Below are 19,496 nucleotides of genomic sequence, written 5' to 3' on the forward strand. Positions count from 1 at the left end.
AATGATCATCAGTCCATTCATGATTTAGTAATGTTCTTAATTGGATTTGCTAACAGGCTGGCATTTTAGCAGGCTGTCAGGGTTAGGATGTGTGTCTGCAAATGGAATATGATTCAGATATCCAGTTTACCATTTTTCTCTCTTTCTCATCCCTTTATACTGGTGCGTAATCAAAATTTAAAACCCTTTCATAGTACTTTGCCTAGTTCTGAGCCATAATTTTTCCTGTTACTAATTTTACAACTTTAAAAAATTTATTTGTATGAGCTTGTACAACTTTAAAATAATTTATTTGTACAAGCTATTTTGAAGTATTTTAAAAACTTTCTTAAGCATCTTCCTCTGCCCGAAGCAAAGCAATTTATAAGCATCAATGGTTAGTATTAGTATTGAATTGAGTGTTCTGATTTCCTGTGTCTGGATCCTTGATTAACCCATTTAAATCTCTAAGATGAATTCAAAACAATTTCTTTATTCCTCCCACCCCCCCACTTTTTTTTTATTTTTTGCACTCTGTTTCATGTTTTAATTTTAAACTCCTAAGTCAGGGGTGTCCAGTGTTTTGGCTTCCCTGGGCCACATTGGAAGAAGAATTGAGAATTGTTTTGGGCCACGCATAAAACACACTCACAATAGCTGATGAGCCAAAAAAAAAAAAAAACTGCAAAAGAATCTCATAAAGTTTTAAGAAAGTTTACGAATTTGATTTGGGTCACATGTGGCCCCAGGTTGGACAAGCTTGCTGTAAGTGGTCACATAGAATGATAGAATTAGAGCAGCTCACATTCAGTCAAAACAATTTCTAAAGAGAATTTTGGCCTTCCTCTCTGCTTACTGTAAATATCCAAGCAAGTATGTTTGGTAGTTTCATCTGTTTTCACAAGTTCTCAACCCTATCATCATTGTCTGTTAAGGCCTATGTGTTTGTATGTAACAGGCACCATAGGAGAGCTGTATTGCGCATTCTGGCCAGATTTCAAACTCAGTCTCATTACCTCTTAAGTATTTATCAAAATTTGACTGAGATAAAGTATTTAGGAAGGATTGCTTAAAGGATACAAGGTAGTGCTCTTCTTACAGATAGTCTGAAATTCACCTCTGAATCAAGCCTTATTAATAGACATCTGGATACCTGTACTGCATTGTTTTTGACCCCTAATAAAATTGCTTTTACTAAATTACGTGAATACTATCAGTCTGTAGTAATAACAGTCGTCATGGGAAACTACCCAATTTGGATCTGTTGTTAGCTTGTTATCAGAGTCATTACTTTATTATGTTTTCTTCTTTGTGAAGCCCCATCAAATTCCTGACAAGTTTTGGATTTTTCTGTTTATCAATGTAGCATGCCTGATGAGCTTTCTTTTCCATATTGGTTGTTTGAAACCTTAGAATCACATTTAGCCATCTCCCATGGAAACTGTGTAGGCCATTGTGGCATGCAGTTTCCTGACTCTAGTTTTCAATTAATGCTATTTAGCCTTAGATGCAATTTTCATAAGCTTCCTAGAACAGGACAGGCTAGAAACTCATTTAATCCTAGCAAGGGTTAGTAAACTATTTCTGTTTTTATAGATGAGGAAACTCAGAGAGGCCTAATTATTGTGGGGCAGAGCTAGAACTCAGACTCAGATATATCTGGCTCTAAGGTCCATGGTCTTGTCCACTGTGCTATGCTTCCTCTAGTCTGAAGGTTAAGAATGACTTGGAGAATACATATTCCATGCCTGAAGCACTATTGAGCGTAAGCCCATATGTATATGTGTGTTTGCTAGTTTTGAGGTCTTTGTGGATGATTATTTCGTACTATAAATAATAAGCAATTTCTCAAGTCTTGCCTTTTTTCAGTATTGAGTCTAGCTCTGTCACCCAGGCTGGAGTGCAGTGGCGTGATCTCGGCTCACTGCAACCTCCACCTCCCAGGTTCAAACAATTCTCCTACCTCAACTTCCTGAGTAGCTGGGATTATAGGTGCATGCCACCACGCCCAGCTAATTTTTTTTTTTTTTTTCCCAGTAGAGATGGGGTTTCACCATGTTGACCAGGCTGGTCTCGAACTCCTGACCTGAAGTGATCCTCCTGCCTTGGCCTCCCACAGTGCTGGGATTACAGGTGTGAGCCACAGAGCCTGCCTGAAGGCTTGCTTTTTCTGTCCAATTATTTTTTCTGTCTAATTAATTAATTAAGTCTGATAAGTTATCATAAAAGAGTAAGTATGCTGCTGGGCGCTGTGGCTCACGCCTGTAATTCCAGCACTTTGGGAGGCCGAAGCGGGCGGATCACTTAAACTCAGGAGTTCAACCAGCCTGTGCAACATGGCAAAATCCCGTCTCTACAAAAAATACAAAAATTAACTGAGCATAGTGGCACACGCCTGTAATCCCAGCTACTTGGGAGGTTGAGGTGGGAGGATCGCTTGAGCCCAGGAGGCAAAGGTTGCAGTGAGCTGAGGTCATGCCACTGCACTCCAGGCTGGGTAATACAGTGAGACACTGTCTCAGGAAAAAAAAAAGGAAAAAAAGAATAAGTATGCCCATGTAAGTCTTTTCACCTGGTTCTCTTTTTCCCTCAAGTTAGTGAAATAAGAACCTAAATATTTATGGCTGGTGAGTACCAATTTAAGTTTAGGATGCAATGTGGTCTGCTGAATTGTGTTAACTTAATTGGGTAGTGAGGTTCTGATGATGCTACTTCTACTGATTCAGGACATGACTGAGCAAATTTCTTTCATACTGCTTTTCTTCTGTTTCTATAGTAGAGTTAATTAATACTGTTTTTACCTGTGCTGAGAATTAAGTGAAGTATGTATATGTGAAATCTTAGTGCTTTTAATTTTAAGTAAAATGGAAGTATAATTAAAAATATTATTAGTTAGTGGGGAAAACCCAACCCTTGAATCTGAGGCTTCGTTTCAAAAATTTATCATTTTACCTGTTACACAGAAATTCAATACAGTAGTCAGTTCAACTCAGTAAAGAATACAAACAGAGGCCGGGCGCGGTGGCTCACGCCTGTAACCCCAGCACTTTGGGAGGCCGAGGTGGGCAGATCATCTGAGGTCAGGAGTTGGAGAGCAGCCTGACCAACATGGAGAAACCCCATCTCTACTAAAAATACAAAATTAGCCGGGCGTGGTGGCATGCGCCTGTAATCCCAACTACTGGGGAGGCTGAGGCAGGAGAATCACTTGAACCCAGGATGCAGAGGTTGCAGTGAGCCGAGATTGCCCCATTACACTCCAGCCTGGGCAACACGACCTAGACTCTGTCTCAAAACAAAGCAAAACAAAACAAAAAAATGTCTAGACGTTAGTAATTATTCTTTGTGATACATGGAAGAGAGGTCTTCATGTTTTTCTATCTATGAACTAGGGGCCACCATCATCAGAATCACTTGGGCTGCCTGTTAAAAATACTAATTACTAGGCCCTACTTCTGATAGAATGAATCAGAATCTCTGAAGTATGGCCCCTGGGTTCTGCACTTTCAGTGGCATTCCTGGCATGTTAAAATATTGATGCACATTATAGTTCAAGCATTACTGTTTTAGTGCTGGCCTGGTCAGTATTATTTTGGGAGCTCTTCCCCTGAGGAGGGCCTATGGGTCTTAGCAGTACAGTAGGTCCAAAGCCAAATTATCTGAGTCACCAAACATTTAATGGCAACTTAAGATCACAAAAAGGTCCTGTATTTTTATTTATCTCGGTCTTGACGGTCTGAATTACTGTGGCCTCCATCCATGTAAAATATGAGGTAGTTGGTGAGGGTTGGCTTACAGTAGGCCTAACAGGTCATCCCTCAGAACAAACAGAGTTTGAGCAGTAGGAGATTCTTCCCTACTCCTGACTTTTCAGTCTTGGGAAATTTGCACTCATTTCTCATAGGATTGTATTTTTCAAGTTAGTGTCTATTTAGACTTTGATCCAATAACTCTATCTCCAGCAGTTTGCCATATAGCAGCATTTCGAATAATTTGTGGAGGAACTCTCAAACTTTTTTCATATGTATATATATATGTATATATATACTTTTTTTTTTTTTTTTTTTTTTTGAGATGGAGTCTCACTCCATTACCCAGGCTGGAGTGCAGTTGTGCAATCTCAGCTCACTGCGGCGGCCTCCTCCACCTCCTGGGTTCAAGCGATTCTCCCTCCTTAGCCTCCCAGGTAGCTGAGATTACAGGCATCTGCCACCATGCCTGGCTAATTTTTGTACCTTTTGTAGAGATGGGATTTTGCCGTGTTGACCAGGCTGGTCTCAAACCCCTGGCCTCAAGTGATCAGCCCGCCTCGGCCTCCCAAAGTGCTAGGATTACTGAGCCACCATGCCTGGCTAGATTTTTGAATTTTGTGAATCCCCATGGGAATTTTTCTTTTTGGTCATTTGGTTAAATTGTTTGCATTACATATGGGAGAAATAATTTGAAGAAAAAGCATTTTATTTTGATGAGTATATTATTAAACCATATATTATAAAGTTGAATACCTTTAAGATATTACTGGTACATAAAGACAAACTGAATTTTCTAAGTTAATAAGATAAATGCAGTGTTTAATTGTGTAATAAAAACCATACTTTACAAATTCTAAAGTACATGGACTTTAAGGACTGCGTATATAGCTTAAAGTTTAACATTTAATTTATGTATAAAAAAATGTGGGAGAGAGGGGTTGCTTCCCTGACCTGATATTTTGAGAAACTTGTATTCTGCTCTTTTTAAAAAATCAACTTGTTTTTGTTTTATAATGTTTGAGCTTTGTTTTCAAATGAAGATCTAAATAAGGAGGTTTCAGGCTGCTATTTATAAACACTTAGGTGCAATTTAGTCCCTCAACCTCCCCCCCACCAAAAAAAACCAAAATCAACTAAATTTCTAATTATCACTGTTTCCTTTTTTTAACCCGGGCATTTCAAATACTAGAAACATTTTGATAAGACATTCATACATATACATATACATATACATATACATATACTTATACATATACATACTTTTCTATTAGAATAATGCAACTTATAAATGTAAAAATTATCTTGAGATAAAATTTACTGTTTTGATAATTTTATTAATTTGCTGTATTGCGATGTTCTATATGCTTTTTGTCTTTAACCAACAATCCATTATGAGTGCAATTTAAACAATCTGTGACTGAGAAAAACCATTTGAATCTATATAGTCAAAAATAATCAGGGTAACTGCTGCAATCGAACTGGATGATAAGGGCCTTAAGTGGCTAAGTCATGAACCAATTCATCTACTCACTTAGAAACTAAAATGGAAGCCCTCAAATTGTCCTATTTTAAAGAAAATGTTTTTTGTTTGGTTATGAGTTTTTTTGGTTTTCGGGGTTTTTTTGTTGTGTTTTTTTGGGTTTTGTTTGTTTGTTTGTTTGTTTGTTTTTTGAGATGGAGTCTCACTCTGTCGCCCAGGCTGGAGTGCAGTGGCGTGATCTAGGCTCACTGCAACCTCTACCTCCTGGGTTCAAATGATTCTCCTGCCTCAGCCTCCCTAGTAGCTGGGACTACAGGCATGAGCCACTGTACCTGGTCTGGTTATGAGTTTGAAATACAGAAATTGAAACAGGGACTTAGTGTTGCCTTTAATAAGTTGCTATTGGAACAACTCCTGCATAAATAAATGCCATCATATAGACATACTTTTGAGGTAGGTACCAGGATATTTATTGCCACTTTATAATGATCACACAAAAAATAAAGAAATAAAACAGTAGGCCAGGCATGGTGGCTCATGCCTGTAATCCTAGCACTTTGGGAGCCTGAGGTGGGCAGATGACTTGAAGTCAGGAGTTCGAGACCAGCCTGGCCAACATAGAGAAACCCTGTCTCTACTAAAAATACAAAAATTAGCTGGGTGTGGTGGTGCATACCAATAATCCCAGCTACTTAGGAGACAGAGGCAAGAGAATCACTTGAACCCAAGAGGCAGAGGTTGCAGTGAGCTGAGATCACACCACTGTACTCCAGCCTGGGTGACAGAGCAAGACTCTGTCTCAAAATACATATATACATATATACATACATACATACATACATACATACATACATACATACAAACAAACAATAATAAAGGTAGAAAAGGAAAAACGGGCAACAGTCTAAATGTCCCTCAGTAGGGGACTAATATTTAATGGTGCAGTGGACCTTACAGTGGAAAAGTGCAATTGTATACATCAACATGGAGAACAACTTCAAAACAGTATATATAATATGAAACTGGTTTTATATGACATAAGTGTGTGTGTCCCATCTGGACAGATACACACCACATTACTAATCATGGCTATTTGGGGGATTGGGAGTTGAGATGGAGAAGGGTTGGATAATTGGGGGAGTTTTTTTTTTTATGTCATACACTTATAAATTGTGATGCGGTATGTTTGGTAATAATTTCTTTTTTTTTTTTTTTTTTTTTTTTTTTGAGACGGAGTCTTGCTCTGTCGCCCAGGCTAGAGTGCAGTGGCCAGATCTCAGCTCACTGCAAGCTCCGCCTCCCGGGTTCACGCCATTCTCCTGCCTCAGCCTCCCGAGTAGCTGGGACCACAGGCGCCCGCCACCTCGCCCGGCTAATTTTTTGTATTTTTAGTAGAGACGGGGTTTCACCGTGTTAGCCAGGATGGTCTCGATCTCCTGACCTTGTGATCCGCCCGTCTCGGCCTCCCAAAGTGCTGGGATTACAGGCTTGAGCCACCGTGCCCGGCCAATAATTTCTTTTTAACCATGAACATGTATACAATTATTTAAAAACCACCATAGCACAAAACAAGACCACCAAATTCAAGTGTCACTCCTTTTGGAAGCAGTTATGTCTTCTCTTTAACAGTTTTTGATTATTTAGGTAATAGTACCTTTCATACTCTATTGAAATAGTTAATATTATGTGAGCTCCTTAAAGTCAGGCAGTGTATTGTTACCTCTTTATTTCCAGGGCCTAGCCAGTGTCTCAATAGGAGGTACTTAATATTTGCATGAAGGAAGAAGGTATGGGTACAATATATGTAAGATACATGTTATTAATTAGCCTGCTAATATTTATAGCAGTTAAAACATTCTTTTTTTTTTTTTTTTTTTTTTTTTTTTTTTTTTTTGACGGAGTTTTGCTCTTATTGCCCAGGCTGGAGTGCAGTGGAACAATCTCAGCTCACTGCACTCCGCCTCCCGGGTTCAAGTGATTCTCCTGCCTCAGCCTCCCGAGTAGCTGGGATTATAGGCATGTGCCACCTCACCTGGCTAATTTTTTGTATTTTTAGTAGAGACAGGGTTTCACTGTGTTAGCTAGGATGGTCTCAATCTCCCGACCTCAGGTGATCTTCCTGCCTCGGCCTCCCAAAGTGCTGGGATTACAGGCATAAGCCACCGCGCCTGGCCCTAGTTTAAAAAATTTTTATGTTCTAAGGCCGTCTCAACCAGTTAACTTTTGCCAGATTAAACATTATTTTTCTATTCCTTATTTCTGTTTGAATTTGAGTCTTAGGATTAACCCATCTTAATTTATAGTTACATCCCTTGAAACATTAGAGATTACAGAATTATGACTACATTAGAACCATATTGAGTTAACACATTTGCTTGCTTTTTGAGACAGTCTCACTCTGTTGCCCAGTCTGGAGTGCAGCGATGCAGTCATGGCTCACTGCAGCCTCAACCTCCTGGGCTCAAGTGATCCTCCTCTCTCAGCTTCCTGAGTAGATGGGACTACATGTGCATGCGGCTCTACACCCTGCCCTGCTAATTTTTTTATTTTTATTATTATTATTTTTTGAGACAGAGTTTTACTCTGTTGCCCAGACTGGAGTGCAGTGGCATGATCTCAGCTCACTGCAACCCCTGCCTCCTGAGTTCAAGCTATTCTCCTGCCTCAGCCTGCTCAGTAGCTGGGATTGTAGGCACACGCCACCAAGCCTGTCTAATTTTTGTATTTTTAGTAGAGATGGGGTTTCGCTATGTTGGCCAGGCTGGTCTCAAACTCCTGACCTCAAGCAATCCACCCACCTTGGCCTCCCAAAGTGCTGGGATTATAGACGTGAGCCACCACGCCCAGCTGTCCTGCTAATTTTTTATATTTTTTGTAGAAACAAGGTTTTGCCACATTGCCCAGGCTGATCTCAACCTCTTGGGTCCAAGTGATCCACCTGTTTCAGCCTCCCAAAGTCTTATGATTACAGGTATGAGCTATGAGCTACCACATCCAGCCTGAAATATCTTCTTAATACCCGGTCTGCATAAATCACTACAGCATTGGTTGATAAATCCAGCAGTTTGGGTTTCTGTATGGAGAACAGTTTCATCTCTACCTCCTTGCCTTTGCCTTTTCCTTAGGATTCTGATAATCCTGACCTTCGAGACCGGGGCTATATTTATTGGCGCCTTCTCTCAACTGACCCTGTCACGGCTAAAGAAGTAGTCTTGTCTGAGAAGCCACTGATCTCTGAGGAGACGGACCTTATTGAGCCAACTCTGCTAGATGAGCTAATCTGCCACATTGGTTCTTTGGCCTCTGTGTATCATAAGCCTCCCAATGCTTTTGTGGAAGGAAGTCATGGAATTCATCGTAAACACTTGCCAATTCATCATGGGAGGTAAGAAGGTGTGAACTGTCTTTGAGTGAGAAATGACTCTTGTTTAGACAGAGTTGGTCTTCTTTATGCTTTTATAGTCTGGAAAAAAACTTGCTGTACATTTTTGCAAACCTGCTACTGTACCACCCCAGGGAGCTCCAACTGAATACCAGTGACCACATATACAATGGGTGAAAGACTCCTCTGTGTTCCAATCTAGGAATACATTATGGCTTTAGAAAATTGTGGTGAAGACCTTCTAAATTGATGAAGTCTGAAAGTTGCTTAAGTCTGCGGTAAGAAGAGAATAGAAATAATCCCGTAGTTGAAAACTTGGAAAAAAGCCTGTGTATACATTTAGCCATCTTGACCCTTTACTGTAGCTTTTGTTGAGCCTTATGGAAAGTTAGTAGGTACAACTTATGCTGTAAAACTGTTAATGAAATAATATTTCAGTATTGTTTTATTTTAAAAAAAGGCCTGACTTCTGTGTGGACTTAGTTTTTCAGTTACCTGTACCTTTTTAAATTGGCCATATCAACAAGGAAATTGATATGAACAGGCTCTCCTCGGGTAACATGGAGCTCTTACTTTGTAGCTGTCCTAAAGTTCTAATTAGGGAGAAGAAACACTCTAATAAACTCTTATAATGGGTATCTCAGAATCTTTTCAGAATCTGATTCCTTCATCAATCATAATAGACTTTGATCAAAGTAGGATTTCCTTCCAGAGTAGTTAGAATAATTGGGCTTTTATTAATGAGTGTCTTGTTCCATTGTCTAATGTATATTATTGTTTAAGTGGTTTTTGTGAATGGCCAAAGTGTAGTATTTATTGCTTTACAAATTGGTGTGGTCAACATTTTGGGCTCTATGTAAATAGACTGTGGATACAGACAAATGAAAAAGAAACAGCAACATCCAAGGAGATTATTAATCTTTCATGATTGAGTTGAATCTTTGGTTTTACAGCAGGTGCTATAATTTTAATCCAGAGGAGATGTGAGCTTCATAAGGATTAGTCCTTATAGTAAGTTAGGGTATTTCTCCTTGTAGGCAAGCATGTTTAACATTCTATAGATGAGACTATTTAACTTCTAAGAATTTCTCCCAGTCTGTGCTTCAAATTTCGATGTAGATACAGATTTTCTGTTGTAACTTCCCTCTGTAACTGTGTTTGTATCTAGCCTCCTGATAACTTTTTTTTTTTTTTTTTTTTTTGGAGATGGAGTCTTGCTCTGTCGCCCGGGGTGGAGTGCAGTGGCCGAATCTCAGCTCACTGCAAGCTCCGCCTCCCAGGTTTACGCCATTCTCCTGCCTCAGCCTCCCGAGTAGCTGGGACTACAGGCGCCCGCCACCTCGCCTGGCTAGTTTTTTGTATTTTTTTAGTAGAGACGGGGTTTCACCGTGTTCGCCAGGATGGTCTCGATCTCCTGACCTCGTGATCCGCCCGTCTCGGCCTCCCAAAGTGCTGGGATTACAGGCGCTTGAGCCACCGCGCCCGGCCGCCTCCTGATAACTTTTAACCCTCACATGGAAGTGGGAAAATGAATCAAGAAACAAAAACAACCCTTTCTTAAACGCAGGGAGAGAACCAACATTAAGTTATCTAAAAAGAAAGTGTCTTACATAAGGCCTTTGTCTGATTAATAGCCTTTAGGTTCTTATCTTCACAATTTCTTTTGTGGTTCCTTTTTGGATAATCTCCTTTTTGTCCATTTGTGCATGTTCTGTGTTTTTAAAGGAAATGCAAATACAAGGAAAATCTTTTGATATAAATGGGGATGATATGTTGCTGCAAATGACATGTCTGTATTAGTATTGACATTACCTAGCTCTGTTCTGCAATGTAAGATTAATAAGTGATACACCTCTCATAGGAAACAAAGCAACACTTTGAAGCCTTATTCTGCATCTTCTAGAAGTTTAAAAATGCTCACTTCACTAGGTCTTTTAAAATCACCTGGGAAAGAGAGAAGTGATTTTTACTTGGATATTGCTTACTATGCTTATACTTGTCAGCTGTTTTATGGGGGTGAAGTAGTAAATAGTTGTCTAATTCGGAAAAATCTCACCTTTAAAAAATACTGCTTTGATGACAGTTATGCAGTTATTTCTCTTAAAGTTGGAAATGTCTTTATATTAATTTTCTTATATTTTCCATTGAGAAAGGATGTATAATAATGATGTATCATATTCTTGTAGAATCTGTAAGATCATTTATATCTTTTCATTGAACTCACTTCTCATATTATTCATTCCTTTCCATTAGAGTGAAGAAAAATATGTGCAGAATACCTATTCTACCTTCTTTTTAGATATACTGATAGAATCATGTGTTCTGTCACATTTTCTAAATGGTATATGTCAGAAGATGACAGAATTTCATGTATAGAGAATACTCTATGAAAGATTTTATGTATTTCTTGCCAGGTGTATGAAATCATTTCCCCTTTTTATTTCTTTCTTAAAGCCTTTTCATCATGACTTCCTGGACACTTTTTCCTTGTAAATCAGCTTTCCTAGATTGTATTTCTGTCATTAATCTTTGCAGTTCCATGTTTATTCTCTTCTCTGGTTACTGATCTTGGTTGTATCAAAAGGTTCAATCTGAACCTTTTCTTTCTGTGTTTCTCTACATATTCCCTTAGGGAAATTACCCACTAACCACTAATATATTACAGAGCTTTACCAGTTAGACCATGTTTTCAGTTGATTCTTGCTCTAATAAAACCTTATGCTTCCGTGATATTGTTACCATTTTATTGATGAGGAAATTTTGTCTCACAGAGGTTGTTGCTTGCCAGAAATTATGCAGCTAGTAATTACTGGAGCCAACACTTAATCCCCTGCTTTTACCACCACCCTACACTGCCCCCCACCCTCATGTTTTCACCTGAGATGTGTATGTGAATTTCTAACCAAGCTTACTTCTCTAACTGACTGCCAGTCCTTTGGTTTTGTTGTTTTTGTTTGTTTGTTTGTCTGTTTTGTTTTGTTTTTGAGATGGACTGTCACTCTATAGTCCAGGCTGGAGTGTAGTGGCTCAATCTTGGCTCACTGCAACCTCTGCCTCCTGGGTTCAAGAGATTCTCCTGCTACAGCCTCCTGAGTAGCTGTGACTACAGACGTGTGCCACCACATCCAGCTAATTTTTTTGTGCCTTTAGTAGAGTTGGAGTTTCACCATGTTGTCCAGGCTGGTCTCGAACTCTTGACCTCAGTAATCCACCTGCCTTGGCCTCCCAAAGTGCCAGGATTGCAGACGTGAACCGCCGCGCCCGGCTGGAATATGAACAGGTTCTGAATTACCCAGCCCAGTGCTCTACCCTGAGACTCTGGGCGTGAGCCACCATGCCCAGCCCAGTCCCTTGTTTCTGTCAGGCTTCTCTACTTGTTTTTCTTACTTATTTTATCAGAATTGAGAACTGCGCATAAAAGTTTTCCTGTCATCCTTCTAGATTCCCCTGTGATTATTAGAAGTGTAACTAATCTTTTACTTCTTAGTTTTTGTTTGTGTCAAAGCTTACCTAGGCTTTTTTAAAAGAAAACATTTGTTTATTAATTAAATTGTTACAGTGTTTTTTTACTTTTTTTTTTTTTTTTTTTTTTTTTTTTGAGATGTAGTCTCGCCCTGTCCAGGCTGGAGTGCAGTGGCATGACCTTGGCTCACTGCAAGTTCTACCTCCTGGGTTCAAGTGATTCTTGTGCCTCAGCCTCCTGAGTAGCTGGGACCACAGGTGCCTGCCACCACTCCCGGCTAATTTTTAATTTTTTTGTATTTTTAGTAGAGACTGGGTTTCACCATGTTGGTCAGGCTGGTCTCGAACTCCTGACCTCAGGTGATCTGCCCACCTTGGCCTCCCAAAGTGCTAGGATTACAGGTGTGAGCCACCATGCCTGGCTGTTTTTTTGTTTGTTTGTTTTTTGTTTTTTATTTTTTATCATGTAAATCTTAAAATATACAAGATAGAGTGGTATAACAAACTTGGATATACCTATCACTCAGTTTCGGCAGTTATCAGTATCTTGCCAATGTTATTTCATTTATTGCCCCTACAGTTGTTTTTGAGATGCCTCAAATATTTTACATCCAATCCCAGACCTCGTTATGTTTTCACCTGTAAGTACTGTACTTGGTATCTTTAACAGATAAAGACTTGAAATTACAATGTTATCAAGCCTAACAAAATTGGACATAATGACTTAATATCATCCAATAAGCAGGCTAACCTACTTTCAGATTTTCTCAGTTGCCATTCTCTAGTCTCGTTTAGAGTTTATGTAAGATTGGTCTTACTTTTTCCTTAAATGTTTGGAGGAATTCACAGTGAAGCCGTCTGAACCTGGAATTTTCTTGGTGGGAATTTTACTTTTTAAATTGACATCTAATTTATAATAACTTTAGCATTAAGGTTATTGCCTGACCTTTGCCTGGTCAGGATACCACGGCCGTTGAACATATGTCACTGGGCAGGCAGTGCCTCTCATACTGGTAATGCTAGAGGTGATGTTTTTGGTAAACAAGCTGGGTACTTTTTGTAATCTTTCCTTAGAGCATACCTGTGTCAGATTAACAGTATAAATAATAGGGTGCTTATTATATTGTTTATTAATGTTAGGCTATCAGTGGATTATTCTGGTCTGATGCAAGCTTATGCAGTGGAGAATATCTTCATGTTACTTATATTAACATTATTGCTTCTATTAAGTAATAGATTAGTCCAATCTGTTAGTAATAGATTAGTTCACTAATCTTAGCATTTAGTGTTCAGTGAATTTTTACATATGTATACACTCATATAATCACTACCCTGATCAGATATAGAATATTTTCAGCACCTTAGAAGGTTCCTCATGTTCCTTTACTGTCAGTGTGCACACTCCAGAGATTACCACTGTTCTGATTTCTATCGCTATAGATTCATTTTGTCTCTGCCTGAGTGTGATATAAATGGAACCTACAGTTTTTACTCTTCCATGTCTTGTGTCTTTTGCTCTACATAATGTGAGGTTAATCTGTGTTTTTAGTAGTTTGCTCCTTTTTATTGGTGTGTGGTATTCCGTTCCATGAATATACTATTTATGTCTTCTGTTGCACCTTTGGGTTATTTCTAGTTTTTGGCTGCTATGAATATTCTTGTATTTGTCTTTTGGTAGACTTATATATGTATTTATCTCGGGCATATACCTAGGAGTAGAATTGCTGGATCATAGAATAGGTTTCTATTTAGCTGTAGGAGACACAGACTGCCAATTTTCCAAAGTAGTTGTACCAGTGTATACTCCTTCTAGCACTGTATGAGTCCCAGGTGATCTACATTGTCAGCACTGCTTGGTATTATTGATCTTTTTAGTTTTAGCCATTCTGGTGAGTGTATAGTGGTGTCTTGTTATAGTTTTAATTTGCATTTTCCTGATGAGTAAAGTTGCTAAGCACATTTTCACGTTACTGTATCCTGTTTTGCGACTTGCCTGTTTTTAATGATTTGTCTTTTTCTTAATGATTTGTAGGAATTCCTTAGATAATTTGGATGCAAGTCCTTTGTTAGGTATATGTGTTGTGAATATCTTCTCTCAGTTTGTAGAGAATATCTTTTCCCAATTTCTTAATGGTGTCATTGGAAGACATGTTCTTAATTTTAATGAAATCCAGTTTATTACTTTTTTTCTTTTGTGGCTACTGCTTTTTGTTGAAACCATTATCTCCTGCAAGCTTATAAGATGCTACTCTAGGTTTTCAACTGGGTTTTACCTTTCACATTTATGTCTGATTTATCTCAATTTTTGTTTACCTTGTGGATTATAGGGAGCCAAGGTTCATTTTTCCCCCACATAACTGTGCAGTTAACCCAGCACCATTTATTGAAAAGATCATCATTTCTCCTACCTAGTCCTTTTAAAATGTCTTGGAACTCACCACTTTCTTTTTATTTTTATAGCTTGTTGAGCTTTTATTATTTCATACATAGTTGATAACTGTAGCAGTTTAGATTACTCTTAGCTGATCTTCATGTCCATTCTCCTAACTTCAGTTCATTATACACACAGGTGCTAGAATAATGTTCCTCTAATGTTATTTTTAGTTTCTGTTCTTTGTTCAAGAAATAAAAGTGATTCTGCATTTCTTTTATAAAAAATCAGCTCTCTAGACTAGTTTTCAAAGTTTTATTTTCCTTATTCTCTCTTCCCCCAATTTTACCAATCCCAAACTCTGCTCCTGCCAATATAATTTTTTTACCACCCCTAAAGTCAAATTGTTCATTTCTGTGCCTTTGTACAAACCTTCTCTTCCTCTTTGGAGGTTTCTCTCTGGTAGTTCCTCATAAAACCATTCCGAGAAGCTTTTTTTGTTGTGTTACTCGTATCCTGTCAATTATGCAGGCACACAGTACATGTTTCTGCTGTTACGCAGTAAACTTGCTTTTTAGTCATTTTGTAAATGCTGATTTTTGTTGTTGGTATGTAAGCCATTGAGGGCAGGAACCATATATTTTACAGTTTCTACAGAGAACCATACAATTCTCTTTACAGTGTTCCCTCATAGGTGTTTAATTAAAATCGACCAATTATATTATATAACTGACAAGGTTTACATCATATAATTTATTTTCATTTTAGCAACTGTATTTGATAAAAATAAGAATTGCTATTATCTCTTCATGAGCATAAACAAATGGTTATAAAATCAGAGGGTTTTTTTCCCCCTTGTATTTGATAGTTATATATAGCTATATGTTTAACTACTGTTGCCATATTATGTCCTAGGTGAAACTGACTTTTCTCTTTTCTCCATTTTATGTGTATGTGATTTTAGCACTGATGCAGGTGACAGCCCTGTTGGCACTACCACTGCAACGAATCTGGAACAGCCTCAGGTTATCCCCTCTCAAGGTGATCTTCTAGGGGATCTTTTAAATCTTGACCTCGGTCCCCCAGTCAATGTGCCACAGGTGTCCTCCATGCAGATGGGAGCGGTGGATCTCCTAGGAGGAGGACTAGATAGTCTGGTAAGCATCTTTCTTCCCTTGTTCTTTTGGTTATTTTTAGTTCTTGATATGCTAGAGAGTTTTAAATTATTCAGCTTTTTAGAACTAGATCTTTCCTTGATGCGCAGCAATGTCCTTTGATAAAGGACAGGATTTTTTGTCTTTAGTAAGGCAAAATTATAATTAATACTGTTCATCGTCGGTAATGGGGTATGTCTGCAGGTGTAAGGGATTATTTCATTGTCCTGCCTCTAAATAGAACTTTTGACATTTAACCATCCTATTGTTCAGCAATTTTAACATTTAGTATCTTTTCCAGAGTTTATTATTGTTCCTAGCTCTTAACTCTGGATAGCCCACATCAATTCTCCTTTTGACCTGAATGACATTAAAGTGACCTCACACAAATCATCCTATTTTGAGGCTTTCAAACCTTTGCCTTTTTTATATTTTATTTACTTATGCCCTAATTCTGAAAGGTTTTGAGGCAGCCTTTTTTTTTTAAGTAAAATGTACCTTTATTACAGTTGGAAAGGGCTGCTTGATTGGTTCTTTTTTTCCCTTCTTCCCCACCTACTCCATTCTATCATACTTCCAATTTAATTAGCTTCCAGGATTCTAATACTAAAAGGCTCCAAAATCCAGAATATCTGTGAACATTTGCCACCAATGGGAACCAAAATTATTTTTTGTTTCTGTACAAGATAAATGAATTTTAAGGGTGACCTTCAATCTATGAAGAGAAGGCCAGAAAAATAACAGGTCTATCACATGACTGCCTTAAACTGTGATGAAATTAGAGAGGCTTTTCTAGCAGACCCTTGCAAAAGAGATTTTTGTCAACCCAATGACTATAAAGATGCCCAACAACGATTTATTTACCAATATCATTGGAGGGCTGACAGCTTAGATATGAAAATATATGTTCCCAGAGATGACAGATACAAAACAACTGCACTCTATGCTGCATATACTGACATCTTCTCTTCTACTTTATGAGCAGTTTTGTATCTGGGGTTTATACCAGCCATTAGAGGTTCATTTACTTTTTGGCTGGCAGAGAGTGTAAGGAAATAGGGTTATAGTCATATCTCTGTGGGTTGTGCATTTCATTAATGGAAAATCACTGCTTCTAGAATTTATACATTGACCAAGCTGTGAACTCCAGCTTATATTGACGCAAAGGAGCACTTCTATTGTCTTTCTTGGGCATATAAGCAAATACTTTTTATATTCATATCTTTAATGATTGAAACTGACATTATATAAACAGAATAGCTTCCTCATATGATGATTCTACTTACATTGCTGTCAAGCCTCCTTATAGACTCAGGAGAGTGACAAATACTTAAATATTCATGGAGGCTCCTAAGCATTCCTTATAAAATTAAAATAGCTCTTCCTTTCTGTTCACATATCAACCACAAGTTAAATATTGCATCCTCCTCAAGTTTATTACATTCCCTGGTGGGGAAGCTTACTACATGATGGACTCATTGAACCTAAGAATGAGAAACAAACTAAGTTCAAGGAATAGAGGGGAGAAAGAGGCCCTGCCTTTAATGTTGCCAGACCAGAATCCTACCTGACCCACTATAAGCATAGAAAAAAAGAGACATATTATTTTCATTTGACTTTGTATTAGCTCATGCCAACTCCAAAACCAATGGGTTTTGTCATCATATTTTACATAGCTGCCCAGTCATCTGCATTAGAGTTCCTGCAAGTATTGTATCAAAGGGAAAAGCTGTTAGAACCTGCTTGTAGTAGCCAAAGTTACACACAGGCCTATTTCCTTTTTTTTATATGAGGGATATTCTTTCAGGGATAGGAAAGTTGTTGTTTTTCTAATCGGATTTCTAAATATGCAACTTTTGCTACATAGGCCCGGTTATGTTTTTATGTAACTCTAAATTTTAGCTTTTCCTGACTTTGGGATTTAAAATGGTATCCTTGGTGTTATAGCCCAGAAATTGTTTACAGTGCATTTTTCTTCAGCTTATTCTGAGATTGAAAGATATCCCAGAAATCAAGATGAGAAGAAATTAAAGCCCTTATTTTTGCTTTGGATCCGTATGTGGTTAAATATATATTTACTCAGAGAATCAAGGTTCCTTTTTCGAGAACATCACAAGGAAGACCTAAATTTGGCTGTGTGGAAGATGAGTTTCTAAGGCAGCAGTGGACTTTTAAAATGCTTTGATTGTTCTTATGCAAATTATCTAAAGAGAAGATTAATCCTCAAAGTCATTTTTTGAATGCATCCTTGCCTTACAGAGTACTTCTCAAAATAAATTATATACCTGTGAATCTCCTAAAGATTTTGTACAAGAGAGGGTTTGTTTTGTTTAGTTTAGTTTGTGGAAGTGGGTTCTCACTATGTTGCGTAGGCTCATCTTGAATTCCTAGGCCCAAGCAATCCCCCTGCCTTGGCCTCCCAAAGTGCTGGGTGAGCCAGCACACTGAGCCTAGGAGAGATGATTTAGTTGGTCTAGAGTGAGACCTCGAGTCTGCATTTCTAACAAGGTGACGCTGAAGCTGCTGGTCCATGGGCCACATTTTGCACATTAAGGACATAGAATATCTGGTGACTACTGTGAACCACTTCAGTTTAGTGTTTGAACTATAGCTACCTAGATGCTCAGATATCAGATGCCCCTTTTTCTCTCTGTCTTTTTATTTGCTTTTTTTTTTTTTGGAGATGGAGTTTTGCTCTTGTTGCCCAGGCTGGAATGCAGTGGTGTGATCTTGGCTCACCGCAACCTCGCCTCCCAGGTTCAAGCGATTCTCCTGCCTCAGCCTCCTGAGTAGCTGGGATTACAGGTGCCCGCCACCACGCCCAGCTAAGTTTTTGCATTTTTAGTAGAGATGGAGTTTTACCATGTTGACCAGGCTGGTCTTGAACTCCTGAACTCAGGTGATCCACCTGCCTCAGCCTCCCAGCTTGCTGGGATTACAAGCATGAGCCACCACACCTGGCGCTTTTTCTCTTCAGTAGTAAGCAGACTTCTGGAAAGAGGGCTCCTCCTCTCCCTTAAATTAATTCAGAGGGCAAGAAACTTATTATTTCGTTAAAGCTCTTTCTTTTGCCTTGTAGGGAGACTAGTGTAGCTAGGAGTGGTAGAATTCAACCCAAACTCCTATTTAAAATATGGCCATGTTTAGAATTGTGTGGTGATTTGGGAAGCAGCATTTAGGTTAGCTCAGTGATCATTTCAGGAAGGCTAGCAACCAGGCCACTAGACTGTTGGTACTACTTTTATCATGGGTTTCTAACAGAACCTCACCCATAGAGGTCAGTGGTGTACTGCTAACAAAGTATTGCCTGGTTCCTAATAACTGTATGATTCTCAACTCTATCTGCAGAATTGGTTCCACACAATTACCAGTTAAAAAAAAAAATACTCTCTCTCTAGCCATTGAAACTACAAAGAAAAAAAAAATACTATCAATACTTGAGTCCAGGAGTAATTAAACAACACCTCTGGGAGGCAGGACCTAGACATTGCTATTTTTTAAAAATTACCTGTGTTATTTTAATCTTGCAGCCAGGGTTGAGAACACTAAACCAAATGAAATTCCAAATGGAGCTAGGTAGAGATGTTAAAAACTGTTATCTAAGCCAAGACAGTGACCGCCACAAAAGAATCCTATTCTCGAGATCCTCTTTGGCACTTCCTACAAAAACAGATATCTCTGACTTCACCTTTGTTCTTTTTCCCTCTGAATATTTTTCTGTTATGATTTTCTGTGAGGTTATCCATCGTGTCAGAAGTTGACTGGAAGTTGAATTTGACCAATTTAGATATGGTTGCTCAGTCCCAGGGTCCTTTTTATCCTTGCTCACTTGCCATAATTGGAGACCGAAAATCGAGGGCATTTTGTATTTTGGATTGTCTAACCATTTTCTGTTCTTCTATCTTAAAACTTGATA

General features: G+C 38.5%; 1 protein-coding gene across 6 annotated transcripts in view; it reads left to right on the forward strand.

The window, feature by feature from the left end:
- The window catches only part of AP2B1 (adaptor related protein complex 2 subunit beta 1), a 141,022-nt gene that overhangs the window by 54,585 nt on the left and 66,941 nt on the right, over window positions 1-19,496 (forward strand). For all 6 annotated transcript variants that reach the window (XM_010385198.2, XM_010385204.2, XM_010385199.2 and 3 more), the window contains exons 13-14: window positions 8,337-8,596; window positions 15,391-15,583. In XM_010385198.2, coding sequence (XP_010383500.1) covers window positions 8,337-8,596; window positions 15,391-15,583 — 453 coding nt within the window. The remainder of the gene's footprint in view (window positions 1-8,336; window positions 8,597-15,390; window positions 15,584-19,496) is intronic.

This window comes from Rhinopithecus roxellana, chromosome 19, assembly GCF_007565055.1.
Source record: "Rhinopithecus roxellana isolate Shanxi Qingling chromosome 19, ASM756505v1, whole genome shotgun sequence".
NCBI lineage: Eukaryota > Metazoa > Chordata > Mammalia > Primates > Cercopithecidae > Rhinopithecus > Rhinopithecus roxellana.